General features: G+C 36.5%; 2 protein-coding genes across 3 annotated transcripts in view; both read left to right on the top strand.

Moving 5' to 3' along the window:
• The window catches only part of LOC121727192 (synaptotagmin-like protein 2), a 52,045-nt gene extending 42,643 nt beyond the window's left edge, over window positions 1-9,402 (top strand). The window contains exons 3-8 of the mRNA XM_042114886.1: window positions 3,837-3,967; window positions 5,105-5,296; window positions 6,045-6,299; window positions 6,861-7,027; window positions 7,921-8,129; window positions 8,567-9,402. Of these exons, the coding sequence (XP_041970820.1) occupies window positions 3,837-3,967; window positions 5,105-5,296; window positions 6,045-6,299; window positions 6,861-7,027; window positions 7,921-8,129; window positions 8,567-8,700 (1,088 nt within the window). The 3' untranslated portion in view covers window positions 8,701-9,402. The remainder of the gene's footprint in view (window positions 1-3,836; window positions 3,968-5,104; window positions 5,297-6,044; window positions 6,300-6,860; window positions 7,028-7,920; window positions 8,130-8,566) is intronic.
• Window positions 9,403-20,119: 10,717 nt separating this feature from the next.
• On the top strand, window positions 20,120-22,124 carry LOC121727196 (U-scoloptoxin(05)-Sm1a). Of its 2 annotated transcripts, XM_042114894.1 has the most exons (4): window positions 20,120-20,289; window positions 20,370-20,525; window positions 20,716-20,856; window positions 21,175-22,124. In XM_042114894.1, the coding sequence occupies exons 1-4, from the start codon at window positions 20,229-20,231 to the stop codon at window positions 21,369-21,371; spliced, it is 555 nt and encodes a 184-aa protein (XP_041970828.1). In that variant the 5' UTR covers window positions 20,120-20,228; the 3' UTR covers window positions 21,372-22,124. The 2 variants fall into 2 exon arrangements, with proteins under 2 accessions (XP_041970828.1, XP_041970827.1); XM_042114893.1 differs by lacking the exon at window positions 20,716-20,856.
• The last annotated feature ends 854 nt before the right edge of the window (window positions 22,125-22,978 follow it).

Raw genomic sequence — 22,978 nt, 5'->3', positions numbered from 1 at the left:
GAAAATTAAGGAGCTTCACAATAATGAAACGTTCGCTGGATCGCAGCAAAATGATTCTGTGCAACAATATGAGAAAACAATTGAAGAAAAATATGCCCAACCTCTTGAATCGCAATCATGTGAAGCTGATAACGACGACGAATGCTTACAAGATAATATTGACGAATCTATTAAAATTCAATCAAATGAATTTATAGTTAGCGATGAAACTGCAGCGAAACAAACTAAGGAAGCCAGCAACGATTTGATATATACTGAAAAACTTGTTTCGTCTACTTCTGCTACTAAAAAAGAAGTTGATAATTTGAAACCTACTATTATTCCAGTTAACCAATCAATGGCCTGTGATGAAACGGGAGCTTGTCGCACTGAAAGTGATAAAAGAGACTTAACACAAATAAAAAGTGCCACATTAGACTCGACTCCTTCAGTTATTCAGACCAAGGATGTTGGCGAAAATTCGGAAATCAATGTTACAAAAATTTCAGTAAATCAATCAATGTCCTCCAACACAACAGTAAATCAAATAAGAAAAGACGATGACAATCAGGTCTTACAACAAGCGAATTCTCATGATACAATTGAGATATTAGACACAGTTTCTGAAAAATCTATCTTAGAAAGTACACCGCCTAAATCTCCAGTCTCTCGGATACCCGTCAAAATTGAAAGATTAACACCTGAAAGTGGCAAAAAAATACTCAAGTCTAGTAATTCAATCGAAAGTCCTAAAACACCTGAAACTTCTCGCTCGTCGAAAGATACGAAAAAGGTGACAATTAAAAACAGTAGTCCTAAATTAGGAAAACTTGCCTCAGACACTAGTGTGAAAAAAAAATCCGAATCCTTCTTAAAATATTTGGGAGTATCTAAAAAGAAATATCAAGAGCCTATAAAGGCTCAAGGAGACTCCCCATCCACTAGTCTTGAAGACAAAATAAAAAGTATTAATTTTAAAATGCCAACCTCAGAAACATTGAGCGAAGTCGACGAAACTGATGGCAAGGAGGTAGTCGATAAAAGCAGCATCACAAACTCAGAATCTGGATACGCAGGATCTTCCGCGACTCTTAGAGATCTGGAAGCTAATAAAGATAGCTCTGACAAGTCCTTGCAACTGAGGACTAAAAGTGTAGAAGCTTTAAAACGCCAACAAGATGAAGACATAACAGTGAGGCGTGATGAAAAAGTTTTCACATCACTATCGTCATTAAGCAACATACCGAAGCTGTCATCGCTATCGAAATCCTCGACAATTACACCAATTAAGAAACCAGTCAAATCACTTCGCTGGAGTACATTGTCCATGCCTGCTCGGAAATTCAGTTTCGAAGGTATTTCATATTTTTTATGTAACCCAACCATTATAACGCACGTTCAGTATATTAGTCTAATTGTTCTATTATTAGCTTAGCTCGGAGGAGTACGTCGATTAAATCTGCGGCCGGCGGGCGATACGACAGGAAACGGCCAGGATGCGATAATGTGGATTTGTTTTTGTGCTATATATAATTATTGTTATGCGATTTAGTTAACCGACAGGCGTGCTAGTGAACGACGCGAACATGTCAAAAGTGAGTAATAACGAGTACAGTGCGCTGGAAAGCAAACTAAATTACAATACCACTGAGCGAGCAGTACATCCGGAGTCGCGGTACAAAATTGTGAATATTTATAGTGTGGAAAGAGATAGCCCAGTTGAGGAAAATATCGATTTGTGCAAATACATTCGGATGTGTTTATGCTGTCATAAGGCAAACGCTGTGGCTCCAATGGACGACCCGAATTCGTCTCTAGTCGGTCGCATCGGGCGAAGTTACTCGTTAAATTCATCAAAACGATCCCAACGAAACGTAGAGACTCCAGTCATCACAATCACCAGAACGTTCGATGAAGATTCTATAAAATCGACGACGAAATTGCTGCCTGAGAAGAATGCAAGAGATGAGCCGAATTTTCAGCGCATAACACTAAAGAGGAAGGCATCGAGTAGCTCAGACAAAACCGACTCCGGGAACAACAGTGGTAGCAGCACACTAAGGACTGGTGAGAAATCGTTTATCCGCGACATCCTGGCCTGTAGGGACACGTTCCTCAAATCCCTGGAATGGTGCGACAATTCCCTGACGAGGAACAAAAAACGTCGCCATATTAAACGCGATGAGTGGGTGGAAATGAAAACGGGTAGACGATTGTGATTCTAGAGCACTGTTGTTTCATGCACTATTTCTAAGGGGCACGATGTCTATTGCAATTTGCACGAATCTATTTGCAAGCCTACAGACAATGATATAATTCAGAAACTGTGACGTGATGTTTATTCGAAAAAAATGTTCGAATGTCGTGACTCTACTTTGCCTGAGGGCTTAAATATAGGTCTTTAATTATTATTGTAAAACAATATTTTCTTCAAAACACAATAATCAATATCATGATGACGCATAGTCTTTCTCAAATTTTAACTGTTACTTATTTTCCTCAACACGTCATCCAATCCAACTTTTATATTACTGCTTGAAAAAAATAAGAACATTAACGATTAACACAAACAGTTTACACAATAATAATATTATGATCTCGGCTTTGTTTTAACTTAAACCTTAGCTATGTGACTTAAGGAATTTAAAGTGATACATAGTATCTATATTATGTATTTCCTTCTTTTACAAAGGTCAACTCATGTGAAGTAATTTCTTCACCATTCTCGTAGGCGTTAAATAAATTACTTATTGGTAATCGTGCTAAGTGACTTGTTTAATGGTTACTGGCAAACAGGTAATGTCATACATTCTATGACCAAATAAGAAAAAAACGTGTAAGTGGGTACTTGTATGTGACTAAAACTAATATTTTTCAATTATTCTTATCATATAATAATAATTAATTCATTAGTTGCGTAATTTTGACAACAAAATGCGTATTTTTTTTTCTATCGGTCCTTAAAACTCTTCGTAATAAAAATGTCATTCACAGAGAGTATCAAATTACTATACTTACTTTGTTAAATTCTGTTATAGCTTGTTTATGCCAACTTGACTTGTTTGTAGTTAACTACTGTAAAAAGTCGTTATCGTTAATTGGCTACAATAATCTACGTACGTACGGTTAGTTCCAACCTTGGATTTATTTTGAAGCAATTGTTTTTAATAGCAACAAATAATCGAAAATAATTACATTCGTACCTGATTAGATTGAGGAAAAAGTATTTATTTTTATACGTGATATTTGGGAGTTTTTAGATATTAAATATCAGATATTATACAATTTCAATCTATAATAAACACTAAAGATAAGCTAAAATTACCATTATTTTTTGAGTAAGTATACATAAAATTTTGAAGCATAATTTTATTAACTACAAAATAACAATCTCCTGCCATCGTGACAAATTTTTGTAAGTCCATAATATTATTTTCCATGAAATGTTGTCTTTGTTTAAGTATTATAATTGACCTTTACACAACAGTCAAGACCCTCGTCAATCTTGTGCTGATTCAGTTCAATAAATGCAATCCACCTTCGCGGCTGAAGATTGTTTTTTTAACACCTTAGAGGTTATTCGCTGCTTATAATTCTGTGCCATAATACAATTATTCCATTTAAGAGCTAAAATCTTAAATTTGGCAAACCAATTTGTACCTATCACCTACATATTTCTCGTCTTCACAGACACGGTCACTCTTACTGTAACATTTTATTAATTTAGGTCACGCTGTTCACACGCACAATTTTTTTTTATTACTAACTCATTTATTTTTTCTTTTTTACATGTAAGTCACTCCGTTCACACGAACATTTTTACCTTTTTTTCTTAACCCATTTCTCTCTTTTTCCAGACGATATCTACATATCGGATACGTCGACGCCGCACCATGGCGCGACTCTGCCGCGCCGGTCCAACTCTCCGCTGCCTCATGAGAGAGACTTCGACAGAGAGAGATTCCCCATCAACAGGAGTGGCCTGCAGGTATTAAGACGAGAGAGAGTTAGAGAGAAAGACAAAAAGATGATCAGGAGACAGAGGCAGTTAGATAGAAAGAGAGAAAGACAAACTATTAAGTTGTTACAAAATATACAGACGAGGAATCTAGAGATAGTTCTAAACATAGAATATAGTAAGAAGAGATAGTAGATAAATTAGCTCTATTAAATGCCAACGCATAGGTCAGTGAGTCTAATACCCAATTAGACTACTATAGCTTAGTCTAGTTAGAAGAAACTGATGAGGCTAGAATTGGTCCTTGGCTTACCCCAGTGTTTAAAAGTTGTTAGTTTACTAACGCTTTGCTAATTGACAATTGAACTAAAAGTACATAATTTGTGGTTTAACGATAAGTACGCCCTTACATTACGTTTAACCTTGCACTGATAAAATACAACATTTTTGTTCACACATTCAATTACACTGTATCAAATAACAGTAGCTAATGCAAGTAAACAGTTTAGTACTAGTTGAAACCGCATTGTAAAATAAAACAGTACAGTGTTATAATTTACGTTATAGTTGCTTGATCAAAGACAGTTTTATTTAAAGGTGATAATTACATTTTATTGATACAGTAGATGAGGCAACTTGTTGTAAGACTGTAATGAAACACCTTGCATACAGAACTACCTGCTGGGTATATTAATTATGTACTTACATAGACGTTTATGCAGAAAAATAAACGACATACTAGAAAAAAACATTCTAACATGAGTGACTTGCGTTTCGCAAAGTCACTACATACTATTTCTTTTCGAATAATATTATTTTTCTGTCTTATCATCGTTACATAACCAGTTGATAATATCCTAGATTGTCCTAGAAGAAGGTTGATAATATTATGACACCTAATATACCTAGTTCAATTTCTTGTTAATTGTTGTATTCTTTGTGTATGTGTTATATTGTTGTTAATGTTTAAAAGTTAGCTGCGTCCTGGACGAGATTTCTTCGGCGGCACCCTGTCGAGTTTTCAAAGCGTTACAGGCGCTGCTTTTTGTTTCCCTTCGATGCCTCTTTTTGTCCGGCGCCCTGGGCGGTCGCCCTGCGTCGCTGACTTCCTCTTTCATCATTTTCTATAAGTGTTAAGTTCATTAATCCAAACAATTCTCATTCCAGGCGCGTTCGGAATCCATGGCGTCGGTCTACTCGGGCGCAGGGGAGGCGCGGGGCGGGGTGGCGGTGCGGGGGGAGGTGCAGTTCAGTCTGCTGTACAACTACCGGCTCGGCGCGCTCGAGGTGGGCGTGCGCGGCTGCCGGGACCTCGCGCCGGTTGACGTGAAGAGGAACCGGTCTGATCCTTATGTTAAGGTACGTAGACGCTCCTAGTGTAACGTCTTATAGGCTTCTCTTACCACTTTAGTACATTTCTAATACAGGCCAGCAGAGCGATTCACAATCCCCTTTCGACACGGATTCGGAAACTTTACCGTGCGGTCATTGGTCACTGCATAGCGCGACGAGCGTTTATTAGATGTCGCACGAAGTTTCCGAATCCAAGTCGAATTACGCATTGTGAATCAGGGCGCATATCTAGCCTTCGCCTCTAGTGTATGCCATAAAATGTGATTTGCGCCTACCTTAGTAGGTACATATTGGCAGACTCTTTGAACTCGTAACACATTTATAGAAGGGATTTCTTTGGAAATATAATCAAAGTGACAGAAAGTCCTTCTGGGCAATGCCAGTGTCACTTAATCTTTAATCCCTTGAACTAAAGGGATATGAATTTTCACCAAAATGGTCGCTAAAGTTTAGCGTGTGCCTCCAAATTTTGTAAATGATTGTCAGTCTTGCAACTTTATTCGTAACGTCTGTCAAGTGATAATAACAATTGACAAGATTGGCAACGGCATTCGGTCTAACGTTGCCAACTATATTATAACCACTGTAGAACTGTTGTGAGACTGCTCATAAAAACGGTCCAGTTTTTGAGATCCTCTTCTGTACCAACTAAAATATTATAAGTACAGCATGATTGGTGAGACATGTTCAATACTATGTATTGTATTGTATAATATACTTACTCTTTATAATATCAGTACCTTTATTATTCCAGGTGTACTTGTTACCCGACAAGTCCAAGTCTGGCAAGAGGAAGACCAAGGTTAAGAAGAACACTCTCAGCCCGGTGTTCGACGAGACGCTGAGCTTCGTGCAGCCGCTGTCGTCGGTGTCGGCGCGGACACTATGGCTGAGCGTCTGGCACGCGGACATGTTTGGCCGGAACGACTTCCTGGGGGAAGTGAGGCTGCCGCTAGCCGATATCGTGTTCGATGACCCCGCACCCGTGTGGTACAAGCTGCATGAGCGGGTAAGAAAACTTTATTTATTTTAAATGGTGTTGTGGTGTTTAGTTTAAGTGGTGTCATTTGTACATGGCAGACCTACGTCATCTGGTCGGGTTATATCAATTCAATATTAGCTGTGATCTAGCTGCTGGGTTTGGCATAGATAGACCAAATTACGTTGGTCCGCCATCTGCTTATCAATTTCCTTGATGGCACATACCAAGAGGTACTAAAAAATTACGCAAATTTGTAGTACAGTAGACTCATTTGCCATTTAAATTGATTTTAAATAAAGTTCCTGTGCTTGAACGCCCAATTCGCTAACAGTACTAGAAAATCTTAGTTTCCAATGAAAAGTTGAAAATTATGATTGCCGAGCTTTATTAGCAAGATGGTCGTGTTAGCGTTGTTAAAAGTATACGTTAGCGCCATCTATCGCACCAATTATGTAAACTAAAGAGTTTTAACAGTGCCCAACAGATGGCACTTTCGCTATATTAATGTCGATATGCAACTATAGATGGCGCTTTTCAGCTTTTCCAAATTTAAATAATTATTAATTTATTTCTTAATTTACATTACAGACGGAACAGTTCGACGAGCAGCAGGGTTCCCGTGGGGATCTAATCATCGGCCTCAAGTTGGAGTTGCCCGACCCGCGGGGCAAGGGCACCCTGCGAGTCCTGGTGAAGGAGGCCAAGAATCTTGTGGCCACCAAACCTAATGGCCTGGCCGATGTCTTCTGTAAGAGGTAATAGCACACATTTTGTTCGGAGTTTGAATAATATAAACATTGTAAGTTAAGGTGTTGAATAATATTAAAAAATCATAAGTACCATCGAGAAATTTATTTATAGGCAGTTGACGGACTAGGTCTTTGGTCGGATTATGTCAATACAATGTTAGTCGAGTTCTGTCGGCTGGGTCATAGGTCTGGCTGGGCCTGACATAACTCGACCAAATTACGTAGGTCAGCCATTTGGCTATGACTCAAATTCTGTGATAGTACATAGATTATTGTACATTTATTCTTGATTGAATGCGATGTTTGTTGAGGTAGGATTTGAGGAATTTATTCGTAGGCAGATGATGGATCTTCGTAATTTCAAGTCAAGTCAATATTATTTTTCGTAATGCAGTTAGCTACTTGACAAAACTCGACCAAGCCTGCCTACAAATCTATTCTCTGATTTACACTTTTTCGTTATAATTTACTTTGATTTGTATCAAAGTGGGTGGGCTTCCAAGTCCTGCTTATAAATCCAACCTGTAAACACCGTTATTATTTTAGTACTGTAAGCACCGCCTATTTGTACCATCGAGGAAATTGATTCCTAGGCAGTTGACGGACCTACGTCATGTGGTCGGTGTATGTCAATTCAATGCTAGCTGTGAATTATGATCGGTCGGATGGGTTTGACATAACGCGACCAAATTACCTAGGTCCGCCATCTGCCTAGGAATCAACTCCTCTGATAGTTTTCCTATATTGTGTTTTTAAGTTTAAGTTTAGTTTTTAACCGACTTCCAAAAAACGAGGAGGTTATATGTTCGGCTGTGGATATTTTTAAGTTGTACAAATTTCTATTCTATTCTATTCTACTATCACCACAGATTACTAACTATTATAACCCCAATTTTCAGCTACCTCCTCCCCGAGCGCGGCCGCTTGGGCAAGCAGAAGACCGGCGTGTGCCGCCGCTCACTCTCCCCGCGGTGGGACCACGAGCTCGCCTACCGCGGCGTCACGTGCCAGCAGCTCGCGTCGCGGGCGCTGGAGTTGAGTCTGTGGGATAGAGATAGACTCGCGTCGAATGATTTCATGGGCGCTGTGAGGCTGTCCCTTGGCACAGGTATGTAATATTAAAAAATATAAGTTCTTTATTTGAACGTGACAGCAGCTCGCGTCGTGCGCGCTAGAACTGAGCTTGTGGGATAGATAGACTCGCATCGAATGACTTCATGGGCACTCTGAGACTGTTCTTTGGCACGGGTCAGGGACGTTAATGGGCAGATGGAGGACCTTCGTAACTTGGTCGCGTTATGTCGAGCCCAGCAGAAAGATCACTTGTGACGTTCTTGATTGTATATACATTTCTTCCCCTGCACCAATTGATTTTATTTTAAAATTTTAAAAGTCCATAACAGTCTGAGAAAGTTAATTATTTTACGTACTTATTAATCTTTCGCTTTCTAATAACTTTTTCTCTTGTTACTCGTTCTACAAAATATTATCATAGATTTTGAATTTAACTAATTAAAAAACTTACGATTGTCTTTTCTTTCACAGGCACCTACATGGGCGCCAGCGTCAACTGGATGGACAGCGTGGGCAAGGAGGTGACCCTGTGGCAGACCATGCTGGACCGACCCAACTTCTGGGTCGAAGGCTCCCTGCCTCTGCGACCGCAATTAAATAACTAAGTTCCTACATACGTAATAATACAGTTTGGTGGCGACAGAAGCAGTCGAAACTCGATTATCCGGACTTATTGTTGTCGTTTTATTAGTAAATCCGGGTAATTGAATGACGGATTTTCGATGCTGGACCGGGGTATACAAATTTGAAGATGTAGTATTTGAACTAAACTGTGCAGTTTTTTTGTACGTATGTAGCTGACTTAACTAGTTTTGTCTTTGCCGTTAAGTCTTGCTTAACGATATTTGTGTAAAACTTATCAATCTCATTTTAACATAGAATACTCCTTTATATTTTCGAGTAATGTGTGTACTAAAACACTAATGTGTGCCAACGTTTAGAATCAGATTTCTATTATATTTAGAGACTATACATTCCAACGTTATACAAAATATATTATGACAATATCTTTTTTACTGCCTATTATGTAAGTTTCGCATTTAATATAGACGTATAATGTACAAAACTAAGTTTGTCCTAAGCGTATGCGCCGCATACTGTGATTATACTGTAAGGTATTTGTATTTGAGGATTTTTAATATTGTAAATGGCATATTTAATTTTTTATAAATAGGATATGACATCGAATGTTATACATACGTCCATGAGTGGTATATAGCTACTTAATTAATAATAAGTGCCTTTTAGTGTGAAGGATATTTTGTATGATGTGAAAACTGAAAGATTGAATAAATTTAAAAATAATACGTCTTGAATTTTGACCTGGTTAAAATAGTGCAAATCTAACCATACGATTCTATCACAGCGCCATCTATAGCAACGAATACATATAAACTATAAGGGCCGGCCCACACCGGAATGGCAGCGGCGCGGCGAAGACTTTCAGTGTCATATTATTATGATTTCAAACTTTATCTTCATGCTATGAGATGATACTAGGTATTGAACGATACACGCAGATCGTTCAATAGTATCGGATTTAGCGCGAATCACTACGCATATGCGGCCGCAGCATTATTGTAATACATAGTATCGCTTGAGAAGTCTACGGCCGCCCGTGGCCGCAGGCGTTTTTTCAAGCGACCATTTATGGGTATTTGGCATCCAATACCCATAAATGGTTACTTCTATGCATTAGTGTCCTTAGGAGGCGCGGTCGCAGCCTAAAATTTTGGGGGGGGTCATGTCCCCTGTGACCCCCCCCCCCCCTTCGGACCGCGCCTGGTCCTTAGAAGTACTAACCCACAATTTTTTGTTGTTTTTTGAATACAGTCTTGTCCTAAATCATCTAAAGAACATAGTTGCATTCATAAAGAGACCCATTCACGGCAGGACTGCACGGCAGTCCTGCAATGAATGGGCCTCACTGATTGGTTCACACTCGGTGTTTCCGGCCGGCAACACCGAGTGTGAACCAATCAGTGAGGCCCATTTATTGCAGGACTGCCGTGCAGTCCTGTCGTGAATGGGCCTTTTAACAGCTCAATACGTATTTTTTTTGTGGGTTAGGCTGTTTACACACACGCCGCGGCGGCGCGCCGCATTTATTTCTATGGGCCCTTTTCACACGGCGCCGCGGCGGGCAAGGCCGTATAGACGCTACACCAATGATATTCTACTTATACAGATATGTTACGTCCATACTATTTTCCGGCTTAAATCTCTTCCAAACCATTCTCAAATTTAAAATTGCAAATATTGACAAATTTGACAGATAAGTGAAACAAAAGATACGAAAAACCATTTACATAAAAGAGACAGTTCTATTTTTAAACGTCGAATCGTATCGCTGTCTTTTTCTTCAATAAGCAATTCATAAGCAATTCCATATAATTTTCTCCGTTTTTTCTACATTTTCATCTATTTCATTGCTCTTATTAGTCTTAGCGTGATAAAATATAGCCCTTCTCGACAAATGGGCTATCTAACACTGAAATAATTTTTTAAATCGGACCAGTAGTTCCTGAGATTAGCGCGTTCAAATAAGCCCTTTCATATAATTTCCCACGTTTTTTCCACATTTTCCTCTATTTCTTAGTTCCTATTAGTCTTAGCGTGATAAAATATAGCTTATAGCCTACCTCGATGAATGGGCTATCTAACATTGAAAGAATTTTTCAAATCGGATAAGTAGTTCCTGAGATTAGTGCGTTCAAATAAGCCCTTTCAAATAATTTCCCCCGTTTTTTCCACATTTTCCTCTATTGCTTCGCTCGTATTAGTTCTAGTGTGATAAAATATAGCCTATAGCCTACCTCAATGAATGGGCTATCTAACATTGAAAGAATTTTTCAAATCGGACCAGTAGTTCCTGAGATAAGCGCGTTCAAATAAGCCCTGTCAAATAATTTCTCCCCGTTTTTTCCACATTTTCCTCTATTTTTTCGCTCTAAATATAGCCTATAACCTTTTTCGATAAATGGGCTATCCAACAGTAAAAGAATTTTTAAAATCGGACCAGTAGTTGAGATTAGCGCGTTCAAAGAAACAAACAAACAAACTCTTCCCAATTATAATTTTAGTATAGATTAATAATTATTCACTTATTATTTTTACATCAAACAGGATCTAATAATCCTTTATTAACACGTTGCTGGACAGTACATTGTTATATTTTTTGCTCTAGTTGACAGTACTTTTTTTCATACATTTATTTCTTACAGCTATAGCAGTTGCGTCACGATAAGAATTTAAAAATCGATGTACTATGTCAATACGGCTCTAGCCGTATTACGGTTATAACCGTAGCGTCGTGTAATATAGTTTGATAACTTCATATTTTGACATTACGGTTAAGGCCGTTTTTGAATAAGACAAATAAAACAAAGATTTACCAAAATATAACACAAATATTTATTTCAAAAATAAACAAACATGACATATTAACCTTTATATGTCTAAAAATAAACAAAACATACTCTTTGTGGAACAAAATCAACTACAGAAACATCTTACAATTACAATCTTTATATAATAGGAACTTTAGTAAGAAATCAGCCTTTTATAAGGATAAAAATAAAAATATATTATTGGCCATGTACTTGATGCCAATCAGTAAAGCACTCTGGACATAGACTAGGTTGGTTATCACAATCTGGACATCTGTATCTAGTTTCTTTTCTTACATTCTTGCTGGAACACTGTTTACAATTTAGAAATTTGAATTTTCTTTTGTAATTTTCAGGCGTGGGAATTATTTCTGGCCAATGGTTTTTGGCAGAACCTACGATATTGTGTCTGTTTTGAAATCTTCGACTACTATACATACTTTCTTTTCTGACAATATCTACAGCTTTCACATTTCTCTCTAATTTTATCATTTGTCGTATGAGATTGTCTCGAAAATTGATGAATTGGTATTTATTATCTCCATTTTTTATATATTTCTTATGTAAGTAAAATGCATTCCATGTTATGAGGTCCAAAAGATGGAATAACACTCTTTTATACCATGTGATAGTTTTTCTTGGAGACGAGTAATAACTAATCATCTGGTCAACGCGATCAATCCCGCCCATGTACTGATTGTAGGAAGAAACTTTTAGGTTTTGTTGATAACTTGCCAATTCTATTTGACACTTGTATCAGTTTTGGGTGATTCCTTGTAGTAATTGTAAAAACAGGCCTTTTATCTTTCCAAACAGAGACATAAACATTATTCTTCCGTTGCCAAAAATAATCTCCTTTCTTCAGTTTTCGGTTAGTCAAGAGAGAAGGATTGCCCTTTCTATTTTTTCTCAACGTACCATTTGTATGTGTTCTGAGTCCCAGCAAATTCTCCGAAAGCTCTACACTGTTGTAGAAATTGTCCATAAATATATGATGCCCCTTTAGTAGATATGGCTGCAATAGCTTCATTACAATCCTTTCTGTCTTTTTGCCAAATGCAGTTGGATCGGAATCATCTTTTCCGCAGTACATTAGTAAACTCAACACATAGCCATCATGAGATGTTAGCTCATAAAATTTTATTCCATATCGTGCCTTCTTTGATTTTATGTATTGACGGAAATGAAGACGGCCTCTGAATAATATCAACGACTCGTCAATAGACAATTCCTTATCAGGTTTAAAAATGCGTCGAAAATTATCAGTAAGAGCGTCAATAAAGTTTATAACTTTTTTCTCACCTTTGGAGTTATCTTCCGCGACATTGAGACATCTAAGAATTTGGTCAAATCTTCTGCCTGACATAACGTAGCTGAAGATAGGATGATAATATAAAGGATCATTAGAAAATAATTTACGCCTCTCGGGAAATTTTACTTGTGCTTGTAACAGACATAACCCAAAAAACATCAATAATTCTTCGTGATCTACAGGACGAAATGATGCACGGCGACTGTTCCTAGTTGCGGGTCTATTTTGGCTAGCCAATTTAGCACCATAAGCATTAGTGCGTGAAATCATGTGGTGAAGTAACTGGTTTGATAAGACAATCTTGAATACATCTAAAGGAGTACAATTCTCATCTATGTTAACCTGAATTCCGATTGATGAGGCGTCGAACTGAAACTCCGGAATTGGTTCTACAGTATGGGACCATTCCGCATCAGTCTGCTGTACAACTTCAGTCGGTTCAATAAAAGTTTCACCACTTATCGGATCAGGAATAGATTGTATAGCTACTGACGGTTGTGTGACATAAGAAAAATGTGGTTCAAGAACTTCATGTAAATCAATATTATTACCAGAAATTATATCGTTCACCTCGTTTGAGTTAGAAGATGATGAAGACGATAATCTAGCCGTTGGTCGAAAAACTCGTCGCCTGCTAATGTTAACAAAATCTTCATCGCTCGAACTGGACTGATTTTCGAAGTCTGGCTGATAGTTTTCATCAGAATCATATTCTCCGTCGTCTTGGTAGGGATCGTCTTCATTTTGAGATGATTCCGGGGTAGAAACATCTTCTAGAAGGCGCTCAATTTCACGAGCGTTTCTCGGATTGCTCATCTAAATAAATAAAATAACTCGTAAATATAAACGTTAAAAATATACCTTTATGAAGATAATAATAAAACATGTTTACTATTTAATGAAAATATATACCTACACTTGTTATCGTATTCAAAATAAGAAAACGTATAATGTAGGTACTTACAATAAAAATATGACCCCAATTACAAAGTGACAATACAACTTCACACACGTAATATCACCTGCGCGGTCAGCGCGTCACTACTTCAAATCCCAACGGATTTTGTATGCAGCGTCAACGGCTATAGCCGTTGTGTCGATGTGTTTGTACCTAAGTATGGCAACACACACATACAACTTGATTCGTCAAAAACAGTGATGTAGAATGACAGTAGGGCCTAGAAAAGTAATTGTATTATGACAGTATAAATATACTCTATGGTCATTCAGTACGTAACCGACTGCTAAGGCCGTAGGTCAAAATATAACTTTTTTAATTTGTACGGCTATAGCCGGTATGTCACATAACGAAGTACATTATGCACGGCTTTGGCCGTACTGTCCAGCAATGTGTTTGTGTATTAATGGTAGGATATTAACCATTAGATATTCGTTATCGTGCACAAGTGTAGGAAAGTGATGCTATATTCAGATTATATAATACTAGATGTTCCCGCGCGGCTTCGGCCGCGTAAATTAGGAATTTTACAGAAACCGTACATTTTCCCATAAAAAATATTTCCCCCATTTTTTCCACATTTTCCGGAGTTTCATCGGTCGTATTAGTCTTAGCGTGTTAATATAATATAACCTATAGTCTTACTCGATAAATGATCTATCTAACACTGAGTTATGTTTTTAAATCGGACCTGTAGTTCCTGAGATTGACGCGTTCAAGAAAGCATACTCTTCAGGTTTATAATATTAGGTAGGTTAGGTTTTTTTTAATTATCGCTTGTCAAACTCGAGTCTCGATCTAAAAGACTATGAAATGGTATAATATGGTAGTGATGATGATGATGATGATGATGATGATGATGATGATGATGATGATGATGATGATGATGAATGTAATTTGCATAGTAGCATATTATGCTTTCTGTTCTTAAAACAACGCGGAAACTCCCAAAGTTGTATCTATAAAGAATCAGGAGTTCTCTCAGCACCTTCCGAACCACGGTACACCAGGTATATCTCGGTACAAAATCTTACTTGTTGGTAGCATATGCTTAGAATTATACTTCTCACGAAACCGAAGTCACCACATGTTTCCCTGTAAGTTTTGAGGAGTTCCCTCGATTACTTATGGATCCTTCATCAGATCACCACTTTTGTGAATATAATACCAAATTGGGATGATACCCTATATACCAAAAGAAAAATTTTGCAAATCGGTTAACAAACGGCGGAGTAATCGTTGAATATAAGAAAACGAACATAACACCTCCCCCATTTTGAAAGTCGGTTAAAATTGTAGCCTATGTGTTAGTCTGATGTATATGTTTTAATATTGTAAAGTTTTATTTAAATCCGTTCAGTAGTTAGTTATAGAAGATTAACAAACATCCATACATCCACACATCCACACATCCATACATCCAAACAAACCTTTGCCTTTATAATATTAGTAGGAAGTAGGATTAGTAGGACTAGTAGGATAATATATTGTGTTCCCTCCAAAACTCCATCGAAAGTTTTAGTAAAACGTCTACCTACTACTTTACTGAATCGACCGACTTGACTTCCTGACTGTATTGACTTTTATAGCCTGTCAAGAAAGTGAAGAAATTAAAAAGTGGCAACATCGTAGTGTCATCCCTTTCAAATCAATCTAAGAAAAAAGGGATGACATTACGATGTTGCCACTTTTTAATTTCTTCACTTTCTTGACAGACTATACTTAGACTTTGACTAGACCCGACAATATAGAAAAACGACGCTGAGGGCCTGTTTTACCACTTTCTGATAAAGTGCCAAATAGGCTATTCACAACTTTTTTGACAGATTCTCCATACTTGATCTGTCAAGTTAATTGTTGGATAGCCTATTCGACACTAATCAGGAAGTGGTGAAACAGGTTTTTTGCCAGGCGCGGTCCGAAGGGGGTTGGTCACAGGGGACATGACCCCCCCCCCCCCCCCCCCCCAAAATCTCAGCTGCTGTGTACCTAGAACCGTCCGAGGGCGCAGATAAAAAAAATTTAGTGTAGTGACTACTGAGTGACCCCCCCCAAAATTTCAGGCTGCGACCGCGCCTGCTTTTTGCAGCGGGCGACCGCTATTATAATGAATATAAAATTGCTGAATCGATTTTAATCATTTTATATATTTTATACCCGTGCGAAGCCAGGGCGGGTCGCTAGTTATATTATAAAATATTGTTTGCCCGCCATAATGTACTCGACACTGGCCATGTTATATAGCTGCAGTTCCTTATTAAGAATTATAAAAGTCAAATGACAATTGACAAGCGTCAAAAGTGACAGTCGTTTCCAAGTCGTTTCACTCGTTAGGTTAGGTTGCACCAGAGGCGTGGTTATAGTTAAAGTTAAATATGGCGTCCAAACACCCCATATTCTCATTTCTCATACGACATTTGTCAATTTTTCCGGTTATAGTTAAGGTTAAAGTCAAAGTTAGTTGGTGCAACCCAGTCTTAGTCGTTTGACGTTCAGTGTTGCCAACTATGGGGATTTCCCACTAAACTTAGTAGGAAAAAATAAATTTAGTGGGTTTTTTAGGGGGTAAAATATTTTGGGGATATTTTTGGGGATAAAAATTTTGAAGAATGGAATATTTTTTTAATAACAACCTTAAAGTGGCTCGGAACTTTGCCGCGAGCGACCGCGACGGATGATAATTCAAACGAAATACCACTTTATGACATAGGCTATACCGCTATAGGTTTCATTTTACTCAACCACTAGCTTTTACGCCACCGCCGCGCCGGCAGCAGCATGGGTCGCCACGTAAATGTCAGTAGAAAATGATACCTATATTCTATGTCATAAAGTAGCATTTTATTTGATTTTTTACCGGTCGCGGTCGCTTTCCACTTTAAAGCCACCTTTAAGATGGAACTGCCGCACAACACAGCACATGTCGCTATAGTCTTTTGAGTCGTACCAGCTGACAGTAGGCTGACAGATTATTATATTTGTTGTCATTGTATGTAATGAAAAAAAGAAAGATTGAAGTATTTAAAAACTGCCGGCCTGTTTAGTGCGCTTACGCTTAGTAGAATATACCGCAAGAAATTTTAAATATTTAGATTTTTTGGGGAGTTTTTGTTGAAATTTAGTGGGTTTTGAAGTTGCTTTAGGGGGAAAACGTTTTGAATAGTTGGCAACACTGTTGACGTTTCACTTTTCAGCAGCGTTGCCATTTGGCAACATTTGACCCTTCGTGGCAACCAAATGGCAACTTTTTGGCAACTTTTCGACTTGTCGCGCGATCATCGATAAAAAAATATCGAATATATTTCGCAGATGAACTGAACTCATCGAATTGAACAAAATCAAAATCTTGAACGCATTTTTATTCCCAAATGAAAACAATACTTATTTAATAGACAAACAAATTGTACCCATATTTCTACCACCAAAAGGTCTATTTTGGTGAAGCTAGAGATAAAAGTAATTATATGTAAACAAAAATGGAAGAAACTTTGTGACCACAGAGCAGATACTTAATACGTAGTGTGTTAAATAAATTCTTTGTGTGTGGTGTGCACTGTGTACTGTGCGATGCAATGGAAATTTGTTCGTGGTTTTCTAATACTTTTGTTTTTAAATCTATTGGTAAGTCCGCTTTATTGTTTTAGAGCGATTCCGCTAGAGACGGAATTTTCAACACGAATTTTTAAAGTATAGCATTTGTTACATTTTTTATTGAATTATAAATAAAAAGATGTATATTTACGCTAGTAAGTAGTAAGTAGTTTTGCTAAAAAGAACTTTCATGAGTAAAAATTGTAATTTGAATGATTTAGAGCATTTTGAAGTGATATCATCTAACGGCGCGAGAAAAACTGCTTATGCCACACATGATCATTTTTACTCTAAATCACTATCTCGAAGTTGAATTTCATTACATAATATTGACTGTATAACAAAAGTTTCTATTTCGGTTCAAAAAAAAAAAACAACAATTTTGAAATAGTTTTCAAACATTATTAAAGGAAATTTGCTATGGTTGCACCCGCGATAAAAAAGGTACAAATGTTTAGTTTTCTCGCTAAAATATGTTGTTAATAATTTAAAACTTTGTGAAAGTAAGGAAAAATGTGAGGGAAATTAGAATTAATCATTGGAACAAACTATTTTATTATTTTTAATAAAAAACAGAACCTTTTTGGTTGCGCCCGCGATCGAAGCAGTACAATTGGAAATGCAACAAATTAGTTTTTGACTATTGTAGTGATTTTCGTCTTATTTCATATTATTAAGGTAAACAATAACGTTAGATTATATTTGTTATTAATACTTTATATGTAATTACAAGATTTATAAAAATTTGAATGGAGTCACGTCGTGTTTTATATTTTCCGAAATATTTCATTTACTTAACAGATGTTTCAAAATGATGATTTATATTCTTTTATTTTTAAATATTTTAGAAGAAATGCTACAAATGACAGGAAAAATCTGCACCCGCGATAATGGAATCGCCCTTTAATTGAAGAAGTTACCTATAGACCTCTTTGAAAAACCAATTTTACTGATTGAAGACTCAACAAGTGTGTTGTAAAATGGAGTCTAAATTTATTTTTTATTTTAATTTTTATCTTTTTATTTATATTTTATAATAAGTACTTTTATTTTCAGGAAAAGATGGTTTTAAATTTATGAGGAAAAAAAATTGTGGAATCATTTATTTATCAACCAAAAGGATTAACATTTTTTGAAAACATGATTTTTTTTCGATTTAAATTTTTATCAACCAAAGTGCAGAGCAATTATTTTTTAACAAAAAATTACCGAACTTACCGACTTCAAAAGTACCGACTTCAAAAGCATGAAGATTGAGTAGGTACAGAAATAGTTGAGGTTTAGACAAAGTCTGAAGACGGCACTATAATAAGGAATAAGAATTATTTGATTCTTTTTAGATTATGTTTAAGAATATTACTTTTGTTTTTACCTTGGAAGTCTGTTTTAATTTTTTGTTAAAAAATAATAATTTCACCCTTTTTAGTTACATAAGAGACCACAAGGCTATATTACTTAATATAGCTCGTTGTCTTAGAGTTGTACATAATATTATTACTAGCCCGCGGCTCCGCCCGCGTGGATGTCGGTTACGGCTGCAAAAAGCCTATCCAGGAAAGACTCGGTCAGCAAAATGATTCCCAGGTCAATTCACAGACTCCAACACTGATATCGACGACGCGGACGCAGTCATTATCCGAAGGGATGCATATAGTGCACACTGCACAGATTGTCTTCCTCCCGCACACGCATCCCCGCTTGGTGACGCCCACTATCGTTATATTTTAATTTTGCCATAATTTCAAAACTAAACATCCAATTTTAATAATTTAAAGACCAAAATATGTTATCTACATAAACTGTACTTAGTGATGAAATAATTTATTTTCATAAGGATTAATAGCATAAAGTAAAATAAACGCGTTTAAATGTAGTCCAAAAAAAATTCAAGATTTTTAAATAAAAAAATGGTTATTGTGCCTCACTCGACATAGATAAGTATAGTGTGTCGCGGACTTTTTTGTAGATATTTATAAGATCTACAATTACTTATAACATTTATGGTTGTATCTTTTATAGTTTCGGCAGCGTACGCAAAATAAGTAACTTTTCTGGTTGATTTTACACCTGGCGTCCGAAAAACCCAAATATCTTACGAAACCCAATTTTTTCCAAAATGAAATTTAGCCTATATTCAGCATAAATAATGTAGAATCCATTGGCTTTTGCTTGGAGTAGTTTAAATAAAGCCAAAATCCTCAAACTTGTATCTATAAGGATTCAAAAGTTCTGTTGGGTACCTTCGAAACCAAGGTACATCCTGGTGCAAAATCTTACTTTTTGGTAGTATATGCCTGAAACACTTCAGAAAAAATCGAAATCACTATATGTTTCCATATAAATTTTGAGGAGTTCCCTCGATTACTCATGGATCCCATCATCAGGTCACCACTTTATGAACATGGTACCAAATTGGAGTCAAACCTTATACAACACAAAAAGAATTTTGTAAATCGGACCACAAACGGCTGAGTAATCGTTGAACATACATAAAAAAAAAAATACATACAGCATATTACCTCCTCCTTTTTGGAAGTCGGTCAATAAAACAGTACTCAATAGGTAGGTATAAATATTTTTATGTTACTAAAAGGCACAGAACGTTTTTTTACAGGTTTTTTTTTCTAATGGCAACATTTGGTTCCAGATGGCAACATTTGAACCTACAAATGGCAACCTGGGCTGAGTATACTCTGGCAACACTGCTTTTCAGTTCCACAGATTACTAGTATACTGTATATATTTATTCAGTTCAGTGGCTTGTGTCATGTATGGTGGCTTGATTTGTATCGATTTTCGATTTTAAAATTGAATTTATTATAAAACAAAAACAGTTTTTTGAGATAAAAGCACTTTATAAGTTTACCGACTAAGCCTAAGACAATGGATTTCAGCTTAAAATACCTCTTCTGTTTATTAGTTTTATCCGTTTCAGTTGCGTATGGTATGTAAACAATTTGAACAACGCCCAATTGTTGTTATTTGTTACAGTTTAAATTATTTAATGTTTTAAAATGATTTTAGTACACTCTATTAACTGTTACCAATGTACGGGGACAAACTCGAGCGATCCTTTCGAGTGTAACGAATATTTAGACACAGATTCGAATATATTACCGAAAGATTGTGAAACGATACACGACGCCCAGTTTTGTATTAAACATGTGGGGAGATTCGAAGGTAGAACTCAGAATTTGGGCGAAGGGTTGCTTATCTTGGTGTCATGACGGTCATCCCTAACTTTACTCCAACATGCAGAAATTAACTTAGCGCCTGTACATACAGTTTCCCTCAACAAGATGCCTAGTTAACTCTTGCTGTTATACTAACAACTAATCTCAACTAACATGCAACTATCTTTTCTAATTAGGTGGCATCATTTCTTGCTATCAATGTAATTCTTCTTCGGATATGGAATGTGGTGACGGACTAATGAACTTAGATAAGGGAATATTGACACCGCAGCTTTGTGATCATGTTTACAACGCTCAATTCTGTATTAAGCAAATAGGTTATAACATACTTAATACATTTTCCACTTTAATATTATTGCACTGTTTTGTTTCCGACCAGCTGGTGTGCCTTTGTTGCCTTGTTTCTAAAGCAATAAGGTCCACAAAAACACCAGCAAATCAGTGGTTTTTATCAGTTAAAAGTTCCAGTAAGCACAGCACAGCGTGGGCTCCTAGATTGTTCTCTTTCTAATGCACTTGCTTCAGATTTTTCAGCACTCAGCTTAATTCATTGCTTTTAACAGGGTGAGTAAAATTTGGGTTGGCATGCAATATGCATACATACAAAATATCTAAAATTATATGTAACTTTTTAGGTGGCATAAGTACAAAGAGATATTGTTCTTCGTTGGATCTGGGTAATTATTGTAACTATGTTCAGCAGCCAGGCGACAAGTTGGAATACAGAACATGTATTTACACCTGTAGTACTGACGGGTGCAATTCTGCATCAGCTGTAAGGATTTCCACTATATTCCTTATTCTGTCATTCCTATTCAAGTGTTTATATTGATATTTAGTATGTAGCAGTGACATTTAGGCTCAACTTACACTGAGGCAGAGTTGGGGCGTCGTGACGCGTTACTTTTTTTTTTCGCCTACAGTATATTCATCTCTATTGTTCTACTATTTAAGCAAAAATTCTGCAACGAAACTGAGAGCGCGCGTCGACGCGCGCATTCGCTCATTGAGGCTTCCATATTTTCATAGCAGAAATTTGTGCTTAATTAACCCATCGATTGTGGAATAACGAGACACAATAGCTTATCTATTGTTATCGCGGCCGGATGCGGCCGCTTAGGGCTAAAATAATAGAGATGAATATGCTTTGGCGAAAAACGTGACGTGTCGCTTCGACTTGGCCTCAGTGTGAGATGAGCCTTGAAATATTATATAATATTATTCTTATAAGTAAGAGTGTGAGTCTCTTAGTTTATAAGAATATAATATTATATAAATAGCACATAACAATTCAGTTTGCTGACTTGCTGTGTGACTTTTCCAATGTGTCCAACAAAGACAGCCAAACCTTTTATAGTTTATAACTGTATATTTTTATTAGTAAAAGGGTTAGGCATTCTATAGCACAGGGGTCATCAAATGGCGGACCGCGGTCCGCATCCAGACCGCCGACCCATTGTGTGCGGACCAAGCATGTTCGATGATGAACTTCGTTAAAAATAAATTTCGGTCTCGACTTTGTGCAAATCAGTAATAAACTGATTTGCACCAATTCACTCCAAACTTCAGATAGATAATTATCATAAAAAATTGACACGTAAATAAATACCTTTGTGATTTCCGTCATTATACCTTTAATTATTTTTTTTATTTGTGGACTGCAAAGGTAATTTTATTTCTTAAAACGGACCCCGAGCGAAACTAATTGGTGACCCCTGCTATAAGCATTTGTTTTAAGTCTGACTGATTACTATTCCGTCCTTTTTGTAGTCAGATTTACTGCTATGTAATATGTACAAAATATGTTTGTTATTTACCTAAACATACAAGGACATTCCAATGGGATTTTTTTCTGCAAACTTTTTTAAAACAATTATTTATTTGACAAGACCTCTTTTGTCTATGCTAAGTAAGTCACAAGATTTGTGGGCATTTTCAAAAAAACGTGTACCCTTGCAAAAATATGTCTATATTTTTTAAGGTCATTTATTTACCTTTATTTGAATGTCATATGCAAGGAAAAATATTGAACTAATGGAATAAGTTAAAAAGAACGCTGAAAACGTTATATTATTCTGATATTATTGAAACAAAATCGAATTTTCGACGAAACAGATTCCGTTGTGCGACTAAATGTAAAATATAATTTAATACAAAAAAATACAGCAATAAATGGATTTTTTCGTTTATTTAATCTAGTGAAATGCATATTTAATTGTTTATTAAAAAAAAAAAAATAGATAATTTCAAGGATCAACAAGAGTAGCAATTATTTTTAATCCATAGTGTGACTATGTGACCTACCCACTAGGTTATTTTTCATTTTTTTACATGAATAAGTAATATTTAACATATTTAAAGAAGTTTTTATAACACAAAAACCTTTTATTTAAACATTTTTATTGTTGCACTAAGTACTTATAAAAGTAAAAAATTCTT

Source organism: Aricia agestis, chromosome 5 (genome assembly GCF_905147365.1).
Source record: "Aricia agestis chromosome 5, ilAriAges1.1, whole genome shotgun sequence".
In the NCBI taxonomy this organism is placed as follows: domain Eukaryota; kingdom Metazoa; phylum Arthropoda; class Insecta; order Lepidoptera; family Lycaenidae; genus Aricia; species Aricia agestis.
Note: the sequence above shows the minus strand (reverse complement) of the source record. Positions and strands in the feature narration are given on the sequence as shown.